The sequence below is a fragment of the Primulina tabacum genome, chromosome 18 (assembly GCF_025594145.1).
Source record: "Primulina tabacum isolate GXHZ01 chromosome 18, ASM2559414v2, whole genome shotgun sequence".
NCBI classification, from domain to species: Eukaryota; Viridiplantae; Streptophyta; class Magnoliopsida; order Lamiales; family Gesneriaceae; genus Primulina; species Primulina tabacum.
The window spans coordinates 26,405,900-26,426,143 of NC_134567.1; the positions used below are offsets into that span (position 1 = coordinate 26,405,900).

Sequence of the window (20,244 nt, forward strand, 5' to 3'; positions counted from 1 at the left end):
ATGGAGTTGGTGAAAACTTTATCAGTGTAATTCACTTGAGTAATATATTTTATTGACAATTGCGTTGGCTTTAGAATTTATTCATTACTAATCAAAAGATAGTGATATCGGGTTTCACCCTCGTAAATTTTTTTCCCAATCTAGTTTTGTGTCTGAATTCTTATTTCAACATTAGTGATTTTTGCGTACAAGTTTTTTTGAAAAGGATAGGAAAAAAATAAAACATTTCACAAAATAAAATTTTCCATTATAACATATTATCCATAAATAATAAAATATGTATCCAAAATTTATTATATTAATCACACATAATTAAAACCAATGAGTTGTGACACACACTGAGTGTAATACATGACAGCAATAGAAAAAAAATTATGTTTTTTAAAATTTTACACTGCAATTTATCGATTTTTTAATTGAAATACTAAAATTAATTTTTGAAATTGAAATTATAGAATATATTAGATAGGATGAAAAGAGATTTGTTATTAAAAAATAATATAATAAAGTAAATTTTATTTTGATATGCATGCAAATTTGACTACTCAAAACATTATCTTTGAACTAATATAAATTATTTCCACATTCGAATCTAAAATAATATCGACATGTTCCACATGAGATTAAATTACTTAAATTGTTTGACCATAAGTCCCAACTTCCCACAAAAATTGTGGACCTAACAATTATTTTTAATCATCGGCTAAATTGGGCAATTGAATGACGCATGATAGTGACGTAGAGAGGAACATCATAATATATTTTGTCCTGAAGATCTGAAGATCTTCGGTGAGACAGTTTCACGAATTTTTATATGTAAGTCAGGTCAACTCTACCGATATTCACAATAAAAGTAATACTATTAACATAAAAAGTAATACTTTTTCATGGATGACCCAAATAAGATATTCGTCTCACAAAATACGACATGTGAGATCGTCTCACATAAGTTTTTGCCATATTTTGAAGAGAGAATAACCCAACAATTTTCTTATCATGAAAACCACGTCAAAAAATCCCAATTATGCTAAAAAAAAGTTTAAATCATCAGAGAAAACAAGTCCACATTAAATTATAGGTAATCTTGATTTGAACTCATCCATTGTGTAGTCACCACTTCTCATTTTCTCACTTAATTATAATATATTTGAACATTTTGGTTGAACTTATATTTGAAGAGCCTTTAATAAAATGAATAGACTTTACACCCTTTTATTTTGAAAAATCAAGATCAGATCTGATTTTTTTTTTTTTTGAACGGGTTTTATGTCTGATTTTTAAAAACTTCATATCTTGAATATATGTGATTTTACATTAGTTTTTTTTTTTTAAAATTATACAGGGTGTTGATCCCAAAAAAAAAAAAAAGGAGGAGGAATTGTCAGTGATAAGGGAAGCATAAAACGGGTATATGATAATATGAGGCCAATATTTCACCGATCACTTTGCTTTGATTCCACTTCACAAGAACCATTTACAGTCAAACATCAAGAAACACCATGGCCAATTCAATGACTACAGTTCTCAACACCCGATGCCTCTACGCAAGAAACGTCGACTTCAAGCCCACAAAACCAGTTTTCTCCTTTCTCTCCATGGCAACCTTACCTAAAGGCCTCGCCACTAGCCCATCTCCACAACATACCACCGCAGCACTCACAGCTGGTCTGCTTTTCTCCTCCCTTTCCGCCGTTAACCCGGCCTTCGCCACCCAGCAGTTGGTGGAGTTAGCCGACGACGACGATCGTGGACTGGCGCTTTTGATACTATACAACATACAGCAGCCAGCCTTCAATCAGATGAACAAGATGAGGAACAGTAAAGGGGTGATAGTTGGGCTTGTCGGGCTTGCTACCTCGGGCTTTTTAAACTCTGCGGAGGCTTCTGCCGTAGAAATCGCCGCCGTGACTGAGGCGGCGAGTGACAATAGAGGGCAGCTATTGCTGCTTGTTGTGACTCCAGCTATTCTTTGGGTGCTGTACAATATTTTGACACCAGCTTTAAATCAGATCAACAAGATGAGATCAAAATGAGGAAATAAAAGGGTTTAAACATTTTTCTGCATGTATTTCATGTAAGTGTTACAATTCTGTTCATGGAATTGTTGGCTGATGATGGAATCTGATTTTAACTAAGATCTGTTTCTTGTATTTAGAATATAAAAGGCATACAATTTTAGCATATTCTTACGTGTGTGTATTTGCAAATGTTACTCAATTTATTGTCACAACTCGATCTCAGTGGATCGAACAAGTGAGACAAGTTTCTTATATTTTGATATTTGTAAATGAAGTTGGGCGTTTAATTGAAGATAAATGGTGTAGAAAGATTATTTTTTATTTCTCCAATCAACATAACAGCCAGGAAATGATGGTTTTTAAACCCAAATTTGAGGGGTTAATTCGTAAGTAACAAAACTTCGTCATACTGATAGTTGTCGAAATTTTGAGCTGCATCTGAGCATTCAAAATCACATATTTGGCAGCACGGTGGTTTTCATTTAGCATAATTGACATAAACAAACACCACATAGATGTAATGGAGTGATGCTGGAAATCCTATCGTCCATCGGTTTTAAGAATACAAAGGATACTTCATTCGTTAATTGGCTGACTATCAGGAACAACTTCCATCTGGCTATTGATCTGCTCAAGTTCGTTTTGAGAGGCTATCAGCTTGGCTTTCTTGAAACGCTTTGAGCTTCTGAGAATCATATCCAATGTCATCTCGTTTGAGGTAGAAAGGCTGTTGCAGTAGACAAAGCTAGTTGTGAGTAGATGAGTGTTATGTCAAGAACATCATCAAATGAAAGCAAGATAAATTGAATACAAGGCGTTAATTGGTTTTTTGAGATCTGACATAAAAAAATATGGATGATAAAATTCAGCCAAGAAAAAGAAAAACTTTGTCGTTACCATCACACAACAAATGTCTTATCACCTTTGAGAGACATGTAAGTAGGACAAAATATTTGACCATATTAAAAAAAAAACAGCCTAGAAGAAATGAGCAAGATGCAGAGGGTGAAGCAGTATTTTTTAGGATAGAACCAGGCAGTCAAAAAAGCTTGTATTTTGTCCATATGATAACTTGACAGTCGAGTCATAACCGGGCGTTCGTAAAGTAGTATAGCGTCGGGAGCAATTGGGTCAATAAGGTCTGAGGTTGGAAATAGATAATGAACTTACTCCAACTTTGCATTGATTTTCTCACGAGCAACTCTTCCTTGAGCATCATTGGAACCTGCGACAAATTAAAATCAACACCAAAATATTGCTCCCAGAAGGCAAAAACAAAAATCGGATAAGCCAGTACTCATTAACAGTGATTCTATAACAGATTTTGAATCTCTACTTCTGAGGATGACAAGCACCTCATCATACAGTTGGAACAATACTCACTTTAAAGAAGTTTTTATCACCTTAACATGCTATGAAATTCAATGAACCAGGAATCATATTTCCACTACAGTTTTTCTCCAATATGTGGTAAAAAAACTAAAGAAAAAGAGAAGGCTAACAAGATACTTTCCCCCAAAATTAACAGATAAACAATCCTGCAGCAGAATTCACTTACTTAGATTAAGTAAGGTTTTTAATAAATCAAGATTTCACATACCATTTCTATCTGAGGCCTGGCTCAATTCACTTTCACCTGCTGAGCAGTCTGACTGAGATGAACTATCAGCTGGGCTGCAGGTGCTAGCATCAGAATTTGCAGTCTGGTTTTCATCAATAGAACTCTCATCACTGCAATCCTGAAAAAGTGATCCTACTTTTGCAAACAAGCTATTATTTTTTGTAGTTTTCATCTCAACCTTATCAGATACATCAAGACCTGAATGCCATATTTTATTTCCTCTTACAGACCTCTCCAAAGGTGTATTCTTGTCTTTCGTGAATGGAGAAGCAACAGTATTTTCATTATGTTTTTTTCCAGTGGTCATCCCACGCATCTCAGTAGAACTAGAATCTATCATCCCATTGTTAGGAACTTTCAAGGATTCTGTAAAGTCCCCATCTTTCCTGCCAGTAGAGCACCTCACGTGAGATTTATCTTTAACGTCCTTGTTTTCAGATAACTTGGCTGAGTTATGTAATTCAGTTGAGGTGCTTACAGAAGGTAAACCACGCTTCTTAACCTTTTTCACAGTTTTCATCTCTTCACTTGACTTGAGTGTTTTTTTAACCTTGTCAACATAAGCAGCTTTATCCTGGTTTTGGCCAGATAAAAAATAGTGTTTGAAGTTGATCCCTTTATCTTTATCTTCCACATGTCTTACCAGATTATCAGTACGAGCATCTGTAAATTGAATCTCCCCAAGGCTTTTTTCCCTTTTATGAGACAAAACACGGAAGTCAACATTTTGGCACTCCTGTTCAAAGTCTAAAAAATTGTTAGCTTTTTCTGTGGTTGAGTACTCTTCAACTCCAACTTCTTGTTCCTTTATTGGTATGTTTTCTAAGCAATCTGACACAATAAGATGTCTTTTCGTTTTCTTTTTAGCTTTTTTATCCTTGACACATACAATCTCAATACTGTTATGTGCCCGATTGGGCTCCAACCTGTTCGCTTGATTTTCATTTTCGATGACAGAAGGAACTGTAAGGCAGTCACCAGCAGAATTATGGCCATGGTCCTTTTTCTCCTTTCTTTGCTCACAGATGCCAACATCTTTCATAGTTTGAGTCAATTTCATGGAGTCTGACTCTTTTATAGCCGCATCACCAACTTTCCTTTCAGAGTCTGCTGCCGAATCATCCAACATTTTCATCTGGACATCCATTACTTTATGAAACGAGATATTTTCTCCTTTGTCAGTTTCTTCTGGGAAATGACCGGTTTGTGAACAAAGCACAACAGCTGAAGAGCCACTCGTGCCATGATTTGCAGGATCCATGTCTAAGTTGTCCATAACTGTATTAGCGGAATTCTTGATGCTCTGCTTTCTCCTATGACCTTTGGATGTTTTAAGTTCCTCAACCATATTTACATCCAACAATTTGGTTGCAAATTCTGATCCATTTGACTTTAATTCTGGATCCGCACATCCTGAAGCTTTGCTGGATGACGGAGGCATCACTTCCAAATCGTGATGCAGCATATCATCGCCAATAGCTTTCTGAGGCTCATTCACCCGATATGAAGTGTCTTGAATTTTCCCATCACTCTTTTTGGTTTTCTTTTTCTTCCTCTTATTGTGATTATTATGTGTGTCGTCAGATGCACCTGAAGCATGGTTCAATCTGGGCGGAAGTTTTGGTTCTATGATGGCAACACCTGCCTCAGGCTGATTCATCCCAATCTCGTGGCTCACCAATAAATTTCCATCTTGTCTAGTTCCCACATCCATGTCAGGTTCAGCAGTGGGCAAGATGTTATAGGTTCTTTTAGTCTCAAGATCGTTCAATAATTTCAGATCAAGATTTGGCGCTGCAATGGGAGCCAAATGTATCTCATTATCCGAATGTTCACCATCGGTCTCATCGAGTATTTTACCTTGAAACTTCTTGGCCATCCTTTTTTTCTTAAAGTCATGTCCCATCTTCCCTACAGTACATGAAAATGCATTGGGCTGGGCTGATTCCCTAATATTTCCATCTGCTTCATGCCAATCTGAAGTTCCCAACTTTTCAAACTCTATCGATACTGGGCCATGGCTCAGAGACACCTCCCTCTGTTCTTCAATTAAATCAGGTCCATTCATTGCTTTCCTCCCAGTCTGCTTCACGGCTGACTTGCCCAGATTACTGTCATCAAATTTCTTGGCCTTCTTCTTCCTACTGTTGCAAGAGATTTCAGATTCCTCCAGATTATTTGTATCTAACAACCTTGATGGCGAGCCTATTTTTGGTGTTATAACTGGATCAGTAGATGCAGAAGTATTTTTGTATGATGGCAGCATCACTTCAATATCATGGTTAATAGACAATTCTCTTGTTTCATCCTTTTTTCTAGATTTACTAATTCTAGTAATGGGTCCAGTACTTCCACTCTTCTTGGTGTTAAGTTCCACATCAGAAATATCCTGAAAAATTGCAGCAGCCTTTTGGAACCTCTTTTTCTTACCATTGTTGCCGATAGATTTAATACCTTCCAATGCACCATTAGCATCCATCAATTTAGCTGACGAGTTTGCTTCTTTGGTGCTAAAATCAAACTTGCACTGGTTCAAGAATGACTGTTGATTTGCAGACAAATCTCTATCATTTTTATTTCCCACATTCAAGTAAGTATCAGCAGTAGGCAAGGCGCTATCTGTTCTTGCAGTCTCATAAAGTTTTAGAATATTCAATTCTAGACTTGGCGAAGTTAAAGGAGCCAAATGCATGACATTTTCAGAAAGTTCACCATCTGCATCATAACAAATTTTTCCTCCATATTTCTTTGGCTTCGCTTTACTTCTACTGCCACATCCCATCTCTTCATTGGCACCTCGATAATCATCTGCTAGAACTGATTCCATGGTATTTCCATGTGCTTCATGCTGATCTAAAGTTCCTAAATTTTCAGACTGCAATAGCACTTGATCGTGGTTCTGAGATGACACCTTTTGTTCATCATCAAGATCAGGCTGATCAGTTTCCTTGTCTTTGCCATCAACTATACGAACAACATTTGTTGAATAAGATGCTTTTTCTTTGACTTTGATTTCCAAAAACTGATTGAGGTTGTCAGCTTTTAATGCCGAATGGTAATTTTCAGGTTCCTTCATGTTTGTGCCTAAGAAAATTTGACAATAGAGTAATCACCAAAGGAAAACAGTACCCTTGTGACCACAATAAAAGGATAAATAGAATTTAGTAACAAGAATATTTAATTTTATTTCATTAGATTGCTTACCCTTTAAAGGACAAGGTGCTTCATTATTGTTATCACACACATTGTCGGGAATTCCAGAAAGTTCGGACATGTTAACATTCCCAGTATAAACTGCAGTGTTGGAGAAGAAGTTTTTATATTCTTTGCAATAATCTGAAGAAGAGAGTGTCGTCTCGATCAATTGATCATGAGGCAGTTTCTTTTTTCTTTTAATCTTCTTCTGTTTGGATGCACCTGTAACTGTGGCTACTATGGAAGATCCCACAACACCACTGCACTCCATATTGGATGGACCATACCTCACACCTTCATCCTCACCCATTTCCTCCATACAATCAGGCATAATTTTTGGAGTTTCTTCAGCCTCGTCAATTCTGCATCCGGCAAGAACAGGTTGCACAGTTTTTTCGCCAGATGCATGGAACTGGGTGTCTTGATCTTCTAAAGTAGGACCAGGCAATACAACTTCATGGTACTTCATTTTGCGCTTCTTCTTGGCTGGAGATCTAGTTGCTAAAGAATTTTCTAAGGAATCAGTTTTCCAAAATTCCGCAGTCCTTTCAGAATATTTCTCAACCTTCTGCCCCCCAGTCATCCCCGAAACTATATTTTCTTCCATAACACAATCTGGCAGAGACATTGTAAGGGTGAGTATCTTGTTTGGATCAGAGGAAATAACTCCACAATGGTCTTTTCTGTCACACTCAGAGGCTTTCTGGTTTATATAACACTCCAAAGAGCCTGATGCATCAGCTGAAAGAAACCAATTTCCTTTTACCCCATGTAATGCACTCCAGACATGCATGAAGTCTGGGATATGATAAAAATTCCCTTTTCGCTTTACCTATCAAAGTAAAAAAAATTAGAATCAAGAAATAAAGTATAATCAAAGTTCAAAAACTCAATAGCAAGACATGTTAGAATCAATAAATAAACTAGCTACATATATACCTTCAAAGAATGAATCCAAATCTCCCCATTTTTTGGAAAACACTTTGCATGTTCCTGCATTAACTTTCCTGTAAATCGTGCAAAAATGAGAGAGTCTAAAGCATTTCTAATAGATAAACAGATGAAGAACTTCACGAAACACAATTTATTGAAAAAGTTTCTCTATCACAAACGTGTTTAAAATTTAGAAAACGTCCAATCCATGATTTCAACGACAAATGCTCTCGCACATAATATTGATTAGCTAAACTTGTTAAATTAAATGTACTACGTTTCCCTTTTCAAATTTTCTCTAACCACGTGAGGCTGTAATCTTTCATAATCCCGGATGTAATTAAATTAAACAATAAAAAGATGTAATTCAGCTAAATGTCTTCACTGTCATCTAACTCCTGAATTCAGCCTGACATTGAGCTTAAATCATCCAGCTTAACATAGTACCAAAAAGATCCACAATACACAATCCCTCAACGCCACTCAGACTAACCAAGTTAAAACGAACGAAAACTGAATAATTTTGCGACCACATAAAACAAAACCGAATACTCACTTTTGAAATCCAACACCGTGTCTGAATCCGACACTAGCATCGCGAGGTGCGTGTCGAGGCTGGTGTCGACGAAAACTGTGTTGTAATCCGCCGTAGATGGCACCGCACCCTCGGATTCCGCCTCACGACGTCGTTTCCCCATTGATCAAAGTTGGAAGCTCTGAGCCGCTGCTCTGCACGTCAAGCCGCGTTCACCAGGGTTTAACAGCGGGCAGATATGTCCCTGTATATAATCTATTGAAAAGCAGAAATATTAATTTTACAAATATTATATGGGCCTAGAAAGATTATGGGCTTGCCTTTCATCAGTTACATGCTAATTATTTTTACTGAACAGATTTGGCCCATATTTTGCAATTAAATTAAATTAAAGTTTCCAAGTGAAAATAGAAAAAAATTTGCGTTAGACGTTATGACGAATCGTATTTTGTGAGACATATCTTTTATTTGGGTCATCCATAAAAAAATATTAATTTTTATGTTAAGAGTATTACTTTTTATTGTGAATATTTGTAGGGCTGATCCGTCTCACAGATAAAGATTCGTGAGACCGTCTTACAAAGACCTACTCATTGAAAATATATTGGACATTCCCAACGCCCAAATCATAACAAAGTTAAAGCCTAACTGACTACATTCCAAGATACACATCTAGGATGTGCAATATGTTGACATTTTCCTATCTCATAAAAATCTTGTGTGTGTGAACCACTTTGTTGTATTTAGTATGTTTATCTGATACGTGTAGTTTACACGCTATTGTACGGATTTGAGAATCACCTACTACACATCTAAAATCTAATGGTCACAGATTCCTCGCAATTAAAACAAACAAATTTAGACTTTCCACCCACATCCCAATCATGATATAAAGAAGGGTCCGACGTCACGTGGGTATTACAAATGAAAGAATGAATCTCCAATGGAAAATAATTGCTTATTAGTTAGAGGGTTGGGGCAATTTAGCTAAAATAATCAAATTATTACCAAAAATTTCACGTGATTTCGTCTCACGAATAGATTTTATGAGATATATCTTTTATCAAATCTCACTCATGAAAAGATATTATTTTTTATATCAAAAGTATTAATTTTCACTCTAAATATGAATCAGATCAATTTGCCATTCTTTCGTTATATGTACTGTGTATTTAGCAATATTTTAAAAAGTTCATATCAATATCGACGGTTATACAAAATAATGATTTAATTTTGTATGAAGATCTAGAGATTATATTAAAATCAAAATTTTAAGAGATGACTATTCACAATTTTTTACAATATTTTATTGTATTGAGAGTAATATGATCATTTATATTTAGATAAGATTGAAACAATTAAATTTGAATATAATAATGAGTAGGTTTTTTGTGGGACGGTCTCACGAATCTTTATCTGTGAGACGGGTCAACACTACCAATATTCATAATAAAAAGTAATATTTTTTCATGGATGACCCACTAATAGATCTGTCTCAAAAAATACGACCCGTGATCGTTTCACACAAATTTTTACCTATAATAATATAGTTTTGTATCTCAGTAAATCTACGGTAATATATATTTCATTCAATATTAAACATTATATATATATATATATATATATTACCACTGGATTAATGAACAATAGAAATCGAGTATTATATTGAAAGAAAGCGGTTGAACCATTTGCATACAATAATATCAAGATTAACTGACTATGAAGTTTATCCAGTGTACACAGCATATAAAAATCAATCAATTAAGTTGAAGTATTAATAACTAGAGGCTAGAGCTAACACAACCTCCGGCGTCTCGCAATCGAAAGACGCCAAGTTCCGAGAAGAAAATTAGGCAAGATGGAGGCACCACTGGATGGAATGTGCCCAATAAGGGGCGCAGGGCACCTCGATTCGTAGCCTATCTGCCTAATTGCTGCTTCCACATATTGTTGTGCAGTTGGTTGGTATAAAGACCGATGGTAATTTTAAAAAAATGAGGAAGCCACACTAAGTACTTCTCATGATTGTGATACAAAAGATGGAGACAGAATGCATAAAATGTCTTTCACCTAACTGGATGATTCATATTTAATGAGGCCAGATTACTAAATTTATACATAAGGTGGGACGAAACGTGATGAGTATCGTTTATTCAACTAGCCCATTTTTTAACTAAATTTCGTACGCATCTTTTTATGGAAAATGGCTCTATTTTTGGTAAATCTACCACATCTTTTCAAAAGGTTCGAGTCAACCCGATAAATAGAATCGATTTTTCAGGAAATTTTTTTAAAGTAATTAAAATAAATAATATAGAAAACTGCAATAATAAAGTAAAAGAAATAGCCTATTGTTATCACAGTGTCACACTTAATTAATAATTCCATATATAATAATTTTTTTAAAAAAATTATAAACATTTTTCAAAATTAAAATTTAAAAGTTAATTAAAGTTGGCCCATTAAATTTAACCATGGTACTATGTCATTAAATTTAATATGTTATAAAGTTTGTAAAATGTGTTCGTTACAAACATCATCATTAATGGATGGAGTAATACAATATTTTGAAAGGATGAGTTTCTGTATACATTTTAAGTAAGATCACGATTTTTAGTATCTAATATATTTCATGATTGGCTATTAGTCTAAATTTTAAATAATTTGAAATTTCGACCACAATTTTTTTTAGAGAATATTGCATTTTTCCAACCCGTGAAATACAAAAGCATACAACCTAGCTTATATATAAAATCAAAAGCATTTTAAAGCTATTTATTTTTTAAAATGAAGCACAATTACACCTTTTGCAAGGGGTTTTACGCTTAAATTTTAATAAAATCTGGTTTTAAAAGGTCGTTAATTTTTTTAAAAATTATTTATTATAGGAGTTCATATGTTTTTTCTGGTTTTCTGATTGTAATATGTTATTTGGCCATTTTTGACTTGTTAACAAAAAACATGAAGAAACTTGAAAAACCTCATTGGAGAGGAAGGGGGAAAATGGGTCTTACGCTTTGGAGGCAGCATAGATTGCATAAAGAGGATGCGAAGGTACAACAATGGCAGCACCTGATCCAATATTAACAATGGCGCCTCTCCTCCGGCTGGTCATTCCTCGTATCACAGCTTTCGTAACATAGGTAGTACTTAAGACATTAACCTTAACCAAATTCATCCAAACATTATCCCCCACTTCGTGAAAATACATCGCTCCTGGATATGTAATTCCCTCATTGCTGATCAAGAGTACCCCGATATCCAGGCCCTGGATCATCTCCTTCAACGCTCCATCAACCCTGGAGACAGCTAAATCTGAAGAAAATTCCAGCTCGAGAATCTTGACGGCAATCTCGGGATATTTCACCTCGATTTGACCCGAAATTTGTTTCAACCTGCTCGGATTCCTGCTGACTAGTACCAAGTTCAGACCCTCCTCCGCGAGTTTGAAAACAAACGCCACGCCGGTTCCATCGGTGGAGCCGGTGACCAGCGCCCAGGACCCGTAGGTTTTCAGGTCTTTTGCTGGTCTGATAAAGGTCCTGGAAACCCATTGGAGGATCAGCATGCACTTCATAAAGATGGAGAAGAAAGCTAGAGAAGAGAGGAAGATGATCCACGCGGGCTGTGTTTTTAGGTGATCGATGCAGCATGGAATTGAAACCATTTTTGATCAGGCCTCAATTACGTGACAGGCGTACAAATTAATAGACTATCTCGTAAAATTTAAGGTCTTCGTTGCAGAGCCAGCCGTAACTTGGTTCACAGGGCATGAGCCAATATCTTGTTGTGATAAATAACCATAAAACTCATTTTGCAAATTAAAAATAACCAAACAATAGATATAAGGAAAATATAATTTACGAGTTATATATTTATCTCTTTGCGATTTTTTTTTTCGTGCGCCACAACATCAACATGACTCTAACGTAATGCAGTATCATATGAACAATTATATTGAAAAAAGACTGAAATTGGCAAAAATTGTAAGATATGTTGCCAAAATTGAAATTTATAAATATAAACTATCAAAATAACAAAATGATAAATATAATGAACCAATATTGTAAAAATATATGATTTGTTTTAATTAATAAATATAATATTTTATTCAAGAAAATAGAAAATAAAGATATGTAAAATAGGTAAGTATTACAATTTTTTGTGTTTTATTTTTTGAAATGGGTCCAACTACATAAATTCAAGAAAAGAGGCCAAATAATCGACAAATAAAGTATAAAAGTTTAACACATGAATTGACACAAGATAAAATAATAAATATATTGGATAAACATTATCATTTTACGCATACAAAATTTTTAAAAATTTAATTAATGAGCCGTGTAGCTTTATTGTTTGGCCTCTACATAATTTGATTAAATCCACAATGAACACAATAATCATATTTAATCATGTTTTCAATGAATCAATGTCCATTGCACATACTATTTAAGTGCATGCCTCAACAATATGAGACTTACGATTTTTTAGGGGCCCATGTGAGGGTCGGGCCCTGAGACGATGGCCTCTCTCGCCTCACAGGAGGTACGGCCCTGCTTTGTTGTACCCTTTAATTTTTCCCACGTATTAAAATTAAAGAGTTAAAATAAATTTATAATAAACTTACGATAAACTTCTACAACAACAACAACTTCGGTTAATCATTTCCGTAAGGCGATGACGAATACGAAGTAGTCCCTATAGGGAGCTCATTGTGCAGTCACGCAAGCGCATGCCTAAGCTCGAAACGTGACACTGTATCATCATGTATTTGTTCAAATTTTACAATAATTTGAGTTATAAATAATCATATTTTGTTTTTATTTTCAATTTATCATTGTTTTTTTCGTCATCTTATCTCACAAACCAAGTGAATAATATCCAAAACAATCACCACTATTATAAATTCATAAAATGATCAAATCATGTTGATTTAAAAATTTATTATAGATATCAAAAACAAGAAACGAGTAGTATTATCTCTAAAGTCCTTAATTCTAACATAATCCATAATTTTTTCCACAAAAGATATTATATACTAGAAAAAAACTAATATACATGGATATGATATGATATAACATATTGTAGCTTTTTATATATATAGAAGTGTGTTTTTAAACTTCAAAGAGAATGGGCAACTGGTCTGAACAACTACCTCGACTTTTGTTTCACAAACATTAAATTTAGTTCCTTTTATTCACACAGGGAATTACATCCGTCGAATTTTGTGTAACTAAACAACTCATAGATAAATATTCTTATCCAAAATTTCTTGAATTTTGGGACCTTTGCTGTTAGACCAAAGATCCTTGACTGGTCTCCATAATTTCAATCTTCGTAGAAACCAAAATATATCTTATTTCACTAATTGAATTTATGTGATGTCTTTGTTGATATGAGACAACACTATAAGATAGACACGTACATCTCAGAACTCATAGGTCAAACAATCTGACTCATTAACACCTAAGTAGATGTACACTCCACAGTTGTTACGAGTATAAGAAAATAAATTTCGTTTTGGTTAACAACTATTGTTTTTGACCTAGTGCTTCGTGTTTGATCTTAATATTTGTGTGTACATATAGATATGGACGAATTATTTTGATAAACTATGTATAAAATTTATTCTTACTTTGCATTATGATTATTTTGAGAAGTACACATCAATCTGACCTAAAAAAACAAACCATCAAAAGTGATGCAGGCATGCAAGTGTATTTAAGTTATTGTCTCGACTTATTTCAGTGGCTGAAACTGCTCCTTTTTCCTTCATGGGACAGGTTTTCATTTATTAATTATACGGTTATTTATTACTTCTCGGAAAGCAACCCGATGCCATCTTAAAAAAATCGCATTTTCAAGTTTTTTTTTTTTTTTTAAATTATGATCAAATGAGCTCAATTACAGATAGCCACTGGCCCAGCCACACTTTTGTCCCAAAAAATGGGTTTAAAAAAAATAATCACACACTTTCTATATAATTTTTTTTGTAATGTGATTTTATTATTCAGTATATTTTGATTAGAAAAAGATTCCCTTATTTGTTTCCCTAAATTAATGCGTGATATATAGTATCGATATATATTTTATATATTATGACTAAAATCGAATCCAATTATATATACTTGAATAAGCTCCACCCAAAGTATCAACTCCAAGAAAAATATATATAATATAATTAAATTTGAGATCCTAGAGTAACTAACTTTTGGTGTGATTCTTTGCTTTAATAATTATATATATTCAAAAAATGTTAAAATTTAAATATAAGTTACATGTACTTTAGCGGATAGACTTTTTATTTTCTAAGCATCAAGTTGTATGTTCAATTCTTACTTTGATTTTTTTTCTATTTATTTTTTAAATTCTTATATCAAAAGTGTACTCTCTCTCTCTATTTATTATCATTACATTTTGATCTTCATTTAAATACAAATCAAATGAATTATAAAAAATATTGTACAAACACGCAACGCATGCGTCAATGCACTAGTATATATATATATATATCTCCTCTTGCTCCTCAACATTTGTTTATAAGTGATTATCACTAGCTATTTTGTTGACCTCCATGAATACCTTTGCCCGACAAGTTATAGTTCATTGTGATAACAAAAACTCATGAGCAAATCCAACCCATAAAAAGAGAGAGCATATCACTATTGTATTCAGACTGTTGCGTTATTTCCAAGTTTATTAATATACCCTGAACTCCTGAAAGATAGTGACTGCGACTTCCCATGTGGCAAAAAGGAGAAAAAAATGGAGGGAGGATATCGCCACACTCCAAACAATATTTAAAATTTAATGAACTATTTTTAAACATAATTTAAAGAATCTGTTATTTTATTTTGTAAGGCTACGTTTGGTTGGAGGATAAAATTATGAAATAATTAAGAGAGAAATGATAAAAAGAATGATTGAAGTAGATAATGATAAAATAATATTATGTTTGGTATGATTGTTAAGAATGAGATAAATAATAATCTTTTGATGAATTGACAAAATTGTACTTCCACTTTTGCGGCGGTGGTGGCCGGCCGGCGGTGTGATTGTCGGTCGGAGGCGGCGGCGGCGGCCGGCAGGAGGAGGGGGTGGTCGGCAGCAGTGGCGGCTGTCGGCCGGCGGCAACGGGAGACGGCGTCGGGCGGCAACGGGAGACGGCGTCGGGCGGCGACGGTCGGCGGTGATCGGCGGCGGGAGGCGTCGGGGGTCGGTCGGAGGTCGGCCGGCGGTGGTCGTTGGGCGACAGCCGGCAGTGGGGGTGGTCGGTCGGCGGTCGGTGGAGGGATGTGGTGGTGAGTTTGGATTTAGGAAAATGATAAAATTGGAAAAAATAGGATTGATTAAGAGTAGGATAAATAAACTTAGGAGGTGATGAGTGGTTATTTTATCCCAATTAATATAACATAATCATTCATAGGAGGGATTGACTTGGTTAAATAAAAATCGTACCAAACATGGGATAAGGTATGTTAAAAATTCATAAACCCACCTTATCCCCCAACCAAACGCAGCGTAAGGGATTTATAGTATGATAAACCATATCTTCTACTCCACTTTTTAACACTCCAAATCCCAACAATTTTTTTAAAATTTACCGACAATCCATTGATCATTAAGAAGAAAACAAAATTAAATTTTGGCTCAATGATTGTGTGGTGCGAAAATTAATTGAAACGAATATTATTTTAGACGAGATTTTTGTTAATCGGTTTTCTTGGATATGAAAATTGATTCTTGGTAAACTTCTATGACTTTCCTCGATTGGCTTCTCCATGTCAAGTGTTACTTTAAGTTGGGTTTGTGGATCATAGAATGTGAGATGTTCATCAAAATAACGTGGAGGCCAAAAAAATTGATTGCACTTTTCTCCATTTTAGGTTAAAAATTACGGGTTTCATGCAATGAAAGGAACATGTTGGATTATTTAAGGAAAGGACCCTTTATCATGCATGCAGTTATACTTCACGTTTGAAATATTTAATGTTCTCGAAGAGTTAAAAAGTTGGCTTGGGAGTTGGGATGACCAATTTTGGTACACAAATTACAATAACTAATGAAGGGGAGAAGTGAAGATTTTTATATTTAAGTTTCTAAATAATATACAAATAATTTTTTTTTATTAAAATATCACAATCAAGTAAACTAATAAGTTAAATTAAAATAAATCTGGTAAACCATTTGGTATGAAAAATAAGACATTAAATAATCATAAATATGAGTAGGTCTAGACGGTCTCACGAATCTTTATCTGTGAGACGCGTCAACCCTACCGATATTCACAACAAAAAGTAATAATATTAGTATAAAAAGTAATAATTTTTCGTTGATAACCCAAATAAAAGATCTGTCTCACAAAATACGACATGTGAAACCGTCTTACACAAATTTTTGTTATATCATAAATATTTGGTTAATATGATATTTGACTTATTATCTACAAATAATAATCATATATGTATATCAGTCTGTTATTTATATATTATACATCATATACGGTCAATTTCCACGAACCAAACAATGTCACAAACAAGTCAGATGATGACAAATATATATAATAAATCAGTGAAATTTTTTTTGGCATAACATTCAATCGACTGTATTTTCGGAAAAATATAATTTATCACCCATGTGATAACTAAAAAGATCATAAAACCCTCTATGAAAAATAAATTATCATATATTATCCCGTGTTTTTTAAGTTCAAGCAAACAAATCCCTCTTTGTTTTTTTGCATTTGTGTCTAAATTTTATTTTAAAAAGTGAAACAACAGTAAATAAAAATATTTTTTATTTTAAATTAAGTTAATAAAAAATTTAAAAAAATTCATTATTTATCATAATTCTGTTAAAAAAAATTGGATCGTTAAATAATGAAAATAAAATAAAAAAACTAGTATCAATAAATTGATGGTTATTGAAGTTTATTTGTAATTAATTTTATTTACAATGACACGATGAGAAATAATTAAATTTACAATATAATAAAAAAACTAGTATCAAAAAACTAGTATCGACACTAGGGAAAATGACACGATGAGAAATAATTTGTAACGTCCTGAAAATCGAAACGTGAACTACATGCATGCAAATTATTAAATTTCTTTGGTATTTTATTAAATTCTTTTAGAGCATAAAATGCATTTTTATTTTATTAATTTGTGTTTAATTATTTTTATGCATAATTCATACATGATAAAATTTATTTAACGAAATTTTAAAGGTTCATGCATTAAAGATTTTTAAGTCTCATTTCGAGCTCGAACGAGGAACGGAGACAGGAGAATTTTGAGGAAAATTAATTTAAGTACATGATTTGTTTTTATTAATTAATATAAGGTGGTTTTAAATTAATAAAAGGTGGTTTTAAATATATTTTTCAAGAATTGGGATTTATTGAGTATTTTTATCCGCATGATTTTAATTTTTAACGATGCTGTAAATTTTATCGAATCGGGGGACTTTTTGAGGACTCGACTAATATTTTCAAAAACTTTCCAACACGAAATATTTTTCGGGAGTGTGTTTGGATTTAATGGGCCTAATTTTAAGTTTATTGGATTTAATTAGCTTTTTAAAACTTTAATTGATAATTTAAGGCTCATTATATATTATTTAATTAATACCCTGAACTAAACCTACACCTACCCTATACCCAAATAATTGAACCAGCCGACACACCTCATTCCCCATTAGTATCCTCTCGTTTTCAGCTTCTTTCTCCAGCAAGGTTTCGGCTAGCACTTGTTCTTGCAAAATAAAATTCTCCGGCTTAATTCCCGGCGCTCGTTCTTCGGTTTCCTTGCGAAATAAATACCAGGCACGCCATGTACTTTTATTGCTGCATCATACACGTTATATACATGCTGTATTATGTTTATTTGTTTGTGGAATTCACGATCCAAAGCATATCATGGAGATCCCTCGGTTTTTGTCCAAACACATGCATCTTTTGTTCACTACTCATGTTTTCTCTGAAATGTTGCAAGGGGACTGCTGTAATATGTGATGAGGGGCTGTTAGCACAGAAAAAGAAAGGTTTTAAGCTGGAGTCGTGACCTTGTTGCGTTGGGAGGGAGAAGAGTGAATTCCTTGATGCTTTGGATTGTTGGCAAGGAGATCGGCGGCTGTGATCGAACCGGCTGTGCTAAGGCCGAACCAAGCCATGGACCAGACCCTGGTGGGTCTGATCCACGGCCTAGTAAGGCCAGACCATTGCTGAAACGAGACTTGTGGCCGATGGAGCGTGGTGTGCGTTAATGGTGATTCCCGATCGAGGGAGAGATGCTTCGTGCATGGGGCCGAGTGAGTGGGTTTAAGAGGTTCAGAAATGGGTCTTAGGGTGATTTAAGGGAGATATATCAGCAATTTATCCCTTAAGTGGTAGGCTAGAAGCTAAATTATGGGAGTGGATGCACGTAGGGCCTTGGTGGGGAAAGGCAAGGAAAAAAAAATAAAAAGAAATTTGTTCCAGCAACTTTCTGGATATGGCCAAGGGGTTTAGAAGTCGAGTCTTATTGAATTTAAGGTCGTTTAGATGTTTGGTAAGTGTGCACTGTAACAATAAATAGCTATTGTGACACTTTTTGTAGACACTTTTAATTAAATGTTGTTACAAATACTTAATAATGACACTTGTAAAAAATTAATAATGTGTAAAATAAAAAAACATATTAGATTAGTTATCATGAAATTTTTAATTGATGTCATCTTTTATATGGAGGGAAACAATTACTTTTCCCACATCGTAAAAAATCGTTAAAAAACTAAAAAATTTCACTATAAATAAGTGTGAGAATATTTGGGTTAGATAAATATTGGAGGAGGGAAAATAATTGTCTCCCTCCATATAAAAAATGACATCAATTAAAAATGTCAGGATAACTAGTCTAATATGTTTTTTAATTCTCACATTTATTTTATCTAATTTTCCCTCCTCCTATATTTATCCAACCCAAATATTCCCACATTTTTTATTGTCACTATAAATAACATACACGACACTTTTAGTTGTCATTATAAATGATTTTAACTGACATATAAATTTGTCATTATTACTATAGTAACAAGGCATCTATAAATGTATTTAAACATGAGTTTTTCTGACATTTAAAATTGTCATTATATGAATAATTAGTAACACGTATGAAATTGTCATTAACATCTTATAATGACATTAAAAAATGTCAGTAAGTTTAAGACGACATTGGAATAGATGACATTTGTTGGAGGTGTCACTAAAACTTAAATGTCACTAAATATTGAATATGATGACATTTATGAATGTCACCATAATCATTTATTTTTGTAGTGGTGGTAAAAAGTTGGGATTAATTCGGTTAAGTTTTGAGACGATTCGGGTTAAAAAAAAAAAGAACCCGGTCCAAGTTTTAGAACAATTCAGTTAAGTAATGAAATGAGCTCGAGTTTACGTCTAGGAATGATTATAAATATGTTTTGGGATGTTTTAAGGAGTTTGGTAAGTTTCGGATCAAAATAATGAGTTTTGGTTTTATCCGGGATTTAATCGCCGCACGAAACGTTAAATTAAAGAATTAATTGAAATGCCTAGATTTAAGCTTAATAAAATTATGAAAATTATATTTAAGCTCAAATAATTATTAGAAGTCTAAGTTTTTAATTTGAGAATTGTATGCTAAGGTTTGGTTTAATTCGGGATTAAAACGCTAGCTAGGTTATAGTTAAAGATTAATTTAAAAGTCGTCGATTTAAGCCAAATAAAAATATGGAAAAATTCATGTAGGCTTAAATAATTATTTGGGACATGTTATAGTCAATGGAATTAAGAAAATATCAAAAACGTGAAATTTTACGTCTAGGGAGAAAACGGAAATTTTTGGGTTTACAAGGGCAAAATGGTCATTTGGCACCCGGGGTGAGATGTTGGTCCTGGCAGCGCCCTAAGCACATTTTAT

The 20,244-nt window shown here is 33.9% G+C and overlaps 3 protein-coding genes across 3 annotated transcripts; 1 reads left to right on the plus strand and 2 right to left on the minus strand.

The window, feature by feature from the left end:
* Window positions 1-1,431: 1,431 nt before the first annotated feature.
* Window positions 1,432-8,541, minus strand: LOC142533032 (uncharacterized). Its single transcript, XM_075639623.1, has 6 exons — window positions 8,324-8,541; window positions 7,774-7,841; window positions 6,844-7,666; window positions 3,619-6,723; window positions 3,189-3,243; window positions 1,432-2,745 (listed from the first exon to the last, which is right to left on the minus strand). Exons 1-6 carry the CDS (start codon window positions 8,463-8,465, stop codon window positions 2,595-2,597), a joined length of 4,344 nt encoding a protein of 1,447 aa, XP_075495738.1. The 5' UTR covers window positions 8,466-8,541; the 3' UTR covers window positions 1,432-2,594.
* On the plus strand, window positions 1,500-2,033 carry LOC142532428 (photosystem II reaction center proteins PsbY, chloroplastic-like). Its single transcript, XM_075638730.1, has one exon. The coding sequence runs from the start codon at window positions 1,500-1,502 to the stop codon at window positions 2,031-2,033; it is 534 nt and encodes a 177-aa protein (XP_075494845.1).
* LOC142533033 (very-long-chain 3-oxoacyl-CoA reductase 1-like) lies at window positions 8,440-12,009 on the minus strand. Its single transcript, XM_075639624.1, has 2 exons — window positions 11,317-12,009; window positions 8,440-8,557 (listed from the first exon to the last, which is right to left on the minus strand). Exons 1-2 carry the CDS (start codon window positions 11,967-11,969, stop codon window positions 8,515-8,517), a joined length of 696 nt encoding a protein of 231 aa, XP_075495739.1. The 5' UTR covers window positions 11,970-12,009; the 3' UTR covers window positions 8,440-8,514.
* Window positions 12,010-20,244: the final 8,235 nt, after the last annotated feature.